At 50.9% G+C, this 4385-nt stretch overlaps 1 protein-coding gene across 1 annotated transcript in view; it reads right to left on the minus strand.

The window, feature by feature from the left end:
- Positions 1-215, minus strand: part of CLDN14 (claudin 14) — an 18630-nt gene extending 18415 nt beyond the window's left edge. The window contains exon 1 of the mRNA XM_005430686.1: positions 3-215. Within this exon, the coding sequence (XP_005430743.1) occupies positions 3-215 (213 nt within the window). The remainder of the gene's footprint in view (positions 1-2) is intronic.
- Between the last annotated feature and the right edge of the window lie 4170 nt (positions 216-4385).

Below are 4385 nucleotides of genomic sequence, written 5' to 3' on the forward strand. Positions count from 1 at the left end.
GCCAGCTGCGAGCGGTGGGGCTGGCAGTGGTAGACGCCGGTGCTGTGCCGCACGCACTCCATCCACAGCCCCTTCACGTAGGTCACGGCCGTCAGGATGTTGGTGCCCACGTGGGCCGAGCGCCACCAGTGCGGCAGGATGGTGGCAATCAACGTCCCAATGAAGCCCAGCAGGCTGAGGGAGAAGCCGAGCAGCTCCAAGGCCCAGCTGGCCATGGGAGTGTTTGTCCTGTGTGGTTCTCTTAATGAGGCGCCTCCGCTTGGGCTGCCTTGGAAGGCGCGAGGTTTCCTTGGAAGATCTGCGGCTGTTTCTCCCCGACACCTCCTGCTCTCCTAATAAAAGGTAATTGAGGGAAAAGGGAGTTAATTATTACCCCAAAGCATTGCCTCTCCAGCCAGTGAGGTGCGTTTCAAGTGCAGAGAGGGCAATAATTAGCATAGTTATCGCTGTTAATCGTGTTTTTGTGGAAGTAATGGGAAAGCAAGCTTCCCTCTTCCCTTATATAAACAGCCTTGTGCTGCCCGCTGGGAAGAGAACTCAAGACAATTTATGAAATGGAAAAAAAATATTTGAAATGCAAATATTCCTCTTCCCAGCAGGCTCTTCAAAAAAACAAACATGATTTCCTCTCTAAAGCAGAGAATTAGGTAGTGTTAACACTTGGAATGAAGGCGATTTATAAAGTAGGGAACTGCAGGTTGCTTTGCACGATGAAAACATTCCCAGAAGGTCATAGCAGGACTAGGAAAACAATAAGGGTGTATTTGCTCAAAGTAGGGAGCAAAAAGAGTGATTTAAAACCTGTGGAAGAGGATAACAAATATTGGATTAAAGTCGCTTTCCTGACTGGCCAGTATTTCTTGAGGTTGCATTTCAAGAAAGTAACTCAAAGGGGAATAATTTTCATTGGGATCTGGGCAGTTTCAAGTCGTGATTTCAGGTTGTGGGTGAAATGTGGAATCAGTTGAACATCCTGGAGCTTCTGAGGGGCAACACCTCCACAGTTTGGTTGTGTATAAATCCAAGCTGGAAAACAAGGAATGGCAACTCTTCCTCCTGTATAAATCCCAGACTAAGTGGCCTTTTCCAGTGGCTGCCTTGCCAGCTCTGTTATCCATCAGGCATGATGCGTGTGGGCAGAAACACAATATTTTAATATATAAAATAACCCCTGCATCACAATCCAGCCTGGAATTCAGAAATAGGAACGAGTTTAGGCTCCAGCTCTGCCAAGCCCCGTGCACGTGCTGAACTCCTGCTCGGAGGAGAAAGTGGAAGTGTTTGCTGGAGCTGGCCTGAGCAGGAAAAGGGAGGAAAAGCATCTGGATCAACAATCAAAGCCATCAGGACAGCAGAAGGAGGCAGAGGGAGCAAAGTGAAAGCTGCTCCACGTTCTCATTATGTCAGACTTGTCTCCATGAGTCTGGAGTGCTCGGGGTGACATCAGAGCCAGGGCTGGTCTCTGTTGTGGCTTTCACTGCTCTCTGCCTGACAGCAAAACCATGGAATCATGGAATGGTTTGGGTTGGAAGGGGCATTAAAGATCAGCCAGTTCCATGGCAGGGACACCTTCCACTGTCCCCAATGTCCAACCTGGCCTTGGGCACTGCCAGGGATCCAGGGGCAGCCCCAGCTGCTCTGGGAATTCCATCCCAGCCCCTGCCCACCCTGCCAGGGAGCAATTCCTAATTCCCAATATCCCATCTAACCCTGCCCTCTTCAGTTTGAAGTCAGTCCCTGTGTCCTCTCCCTCCGTGCCTTGGGAATTGTCTCTCTCCATCTTTCTTGCAGCAGGGGTCATCTCTTCCCAAAACAATCCCTTGGACAGTGTGAAAAGAAAGTGGAAATGGAAAAGCACAAGGATTTTGTAGCCTGGGCAAGAAAACCCCACAGGCTGAGGGCTCTGTGCTCCTACACATTCCTTTTATTTGGAGCGTGCCATGGGATGGGCAGCAATGGGATGTTGGATTTGCTGCCTGGAAGGGAAGAGCAAACCAAAGAGCAGCTTTTCTTTGGTGTGCCTGGGTTTAGGAAAGTTTTTCCTCCTGTTGCCAGTTCCTGGCCTTTCTCTTTATGTAACACAGAAATGAAAACACCTGAGTTGATGTGGCTGCTGAAGGAATTGACCTCATTTGCAGATTCTGAGAAAATCACAGAAGGTTTTATATCAGAAATCACATTTCAGGGGAGGCCAGGCTGCAGATTTCTCTCAGCTATCACAGATATGACAGGCCATGAGTTAAAGCCAAGCACAGCACAAAGGAGCAAATTGTTTCCTCCAGCACTACTGGAGATATTTTATTTCTGTCCCATGTCTGTCCCAAGAAGTCCTCATGTATGTTTGCCTTGCAGGTTATTTGGGTTTGATTCCCATATTAAGGAAAATTAGGTAGTACTTTACCTTTTATGTTATTATTTGTTTTCTGTGAGGTGCATCTAGATCTAAGCACGCCAGAGATCTCAGGGAAATTATCTTGGGAATATCTCCAGGATCAGGGAAATCTCCACATGGTTGTGGGTCACAGCAGGACCATGAGGGACCTCAAGACATCTCACAGGACATCAGCAACCGAGGTGGAAACGGAGCTTGGGTCTCCTGTGTCCTTAATCCCAACACCACCTTCCTCATCCCTCTTTTTGCCTGGTCTGGGCAAAAGACAGAATTCCCAGAATTCCAGAATCACTGGGTTGAAAGAGACCTCCAAGCCCATCGAGTCCAGCCCAGCCCCAGCAGCTCAACTGAGCCCTGGCCCCCAGTGCCACATCCAGGCTTTGTTAAACACACCCAGGGATGGGGACTGCACCCCCTCCCCGGGCAGCCATTCCAGAACTTTCTCACCCTTGCTGCAAAAACCTTTTCCCTGCTCTCCAACCTGTATTTCCCTTGGTGCAGCTGGAGGCTGTGTGCTCTGGTTGTGTCAGTGCTGCTGGAGAAAGAGCCCAGCCCCAGGTGAGCACAGGCACCTTTCAGGAGCTGTGCAGAGTGATGGGGGCAGCCCTGAGTCTCCTTTTTTCACTCCCTCATGATGAGCATAACCCAAGATTATCCTCTCCAATTCCTCATCCCACCCAGGACATCCACACCCTGTCCCCCATCCCAAGGAGTGCTCCAGCTCACTCTGGTGCATTTGCAAAGAGGCTCCCGAGGTCAGGCACGAGGCTTTGCAGCTGATCCTGGGGAGAACAGCACCTCAAAGGAAAATGTGATTTACACCACCAGTCCTGGGAAATGGACCCCGGATTTAATGGAGGTCAAACCACTCTGGGGCTCAGCAGCAGCTATTTTTAGATGTCATTAAGGAGTTATTTTTAAACATCAGCCATTAAAAGCTTTCTAATTTAAGCAGCCAGTGTTAATTAGCCCCGCTTGCTCGGCGTCATGTTTTCCATGCGCCTCCCTCGGCAGTTCCAGCTGCCCCTGGTGCTCAGTAACACTTTCACTGCTGGGCACCAGCCTTCCCCTCCTCCAGCCAAGTGGTGAAAGCAGCAGGAACTCAACACCTTTTATCTCCAGGAACATCAGCAGCCTGGTGGAAATGTCTCACTTTACAGCTCAGCTGAGGAACATTCCATGGGATCAGGTGAGTGGTGGCTTGGATGCTCCTTGTGGGCTGAGCCAGGCAAATATTAAATAGAAAATCAGCAATTTTTTTTCCTGTTTGGGTCGTGTTTGTTGCTATTTCTTTAGAAAGCGAGCCAATTTTGCTTTCTCACTTGGGAGTCACTCTTTTCTAGCGGGGAACAGGGACAGGATGAGAAGGAAAGGCCTCAAGCTGTGCCAGGGGAAGTTTAGGTTGGATATTGGGGAAATTTGCCCATGGAAAGGGAGCTCAGGCCTTGGCAGGGGCTGCCCAGGGAGCTTTGCAGTGCCCATCCCTGCAGGTGTCCCCTGGAGGTGGCACTGAGTGCTCTGGGCTGGGGACAAGGTGCCCATGGGGCACAGCTGGCACTCCATGGGCTGGCAGGGCTGTGCCAGCACCAGGAATTCTGTGTTTAGGATGAGCTGCTCAAACATTGCCTGCAGTTCAGCCTGAGAGAAACACAGGAACCAAAAAAGGCAAAGAAATAAAACAAAAGATGTGAGAAGGCTGTGAATGCCCAGGCAGTTGTGGGATGAAAGTTTATGGGGGCAGAAGTGAGAGGGGAGGGTGCCCTGAGCCCCTGGGCATGGAGATGCTGGGGTGACACCCTGCTGGCTCCTGCAGCTCAGCCTGGGTCCAGCACACGGCCTTGCCCTTCCCCTTCCCCCTCCTCGTGTGCAGCATGGCAGCCCAGATCCCGTGTCAGGGGTTGTGCTGGCGCATTTTTTCTCCCTTAGAGCTTCCCGTGGGAGAGCTGCAGCCCCTCCATGTGGGACAGCAACACCCCCGGGGCTGGGCCTGGGG

The sequence above is a fragment of the Geospiza fortis genome, unplaced genomic scaffold (genome assembly GCF_000277835.1).
Source record: "Geospiza fortis unplaced genomic scaffold, GeoFor_1.0 scaffold623, whole genome shotgun sequence".
Lineage (NCBI taxonomy): Eukaryota > Metazoa > Chordata > Aves > Passeriformes > Thraupidae > Geospiza > Geospiza fortis.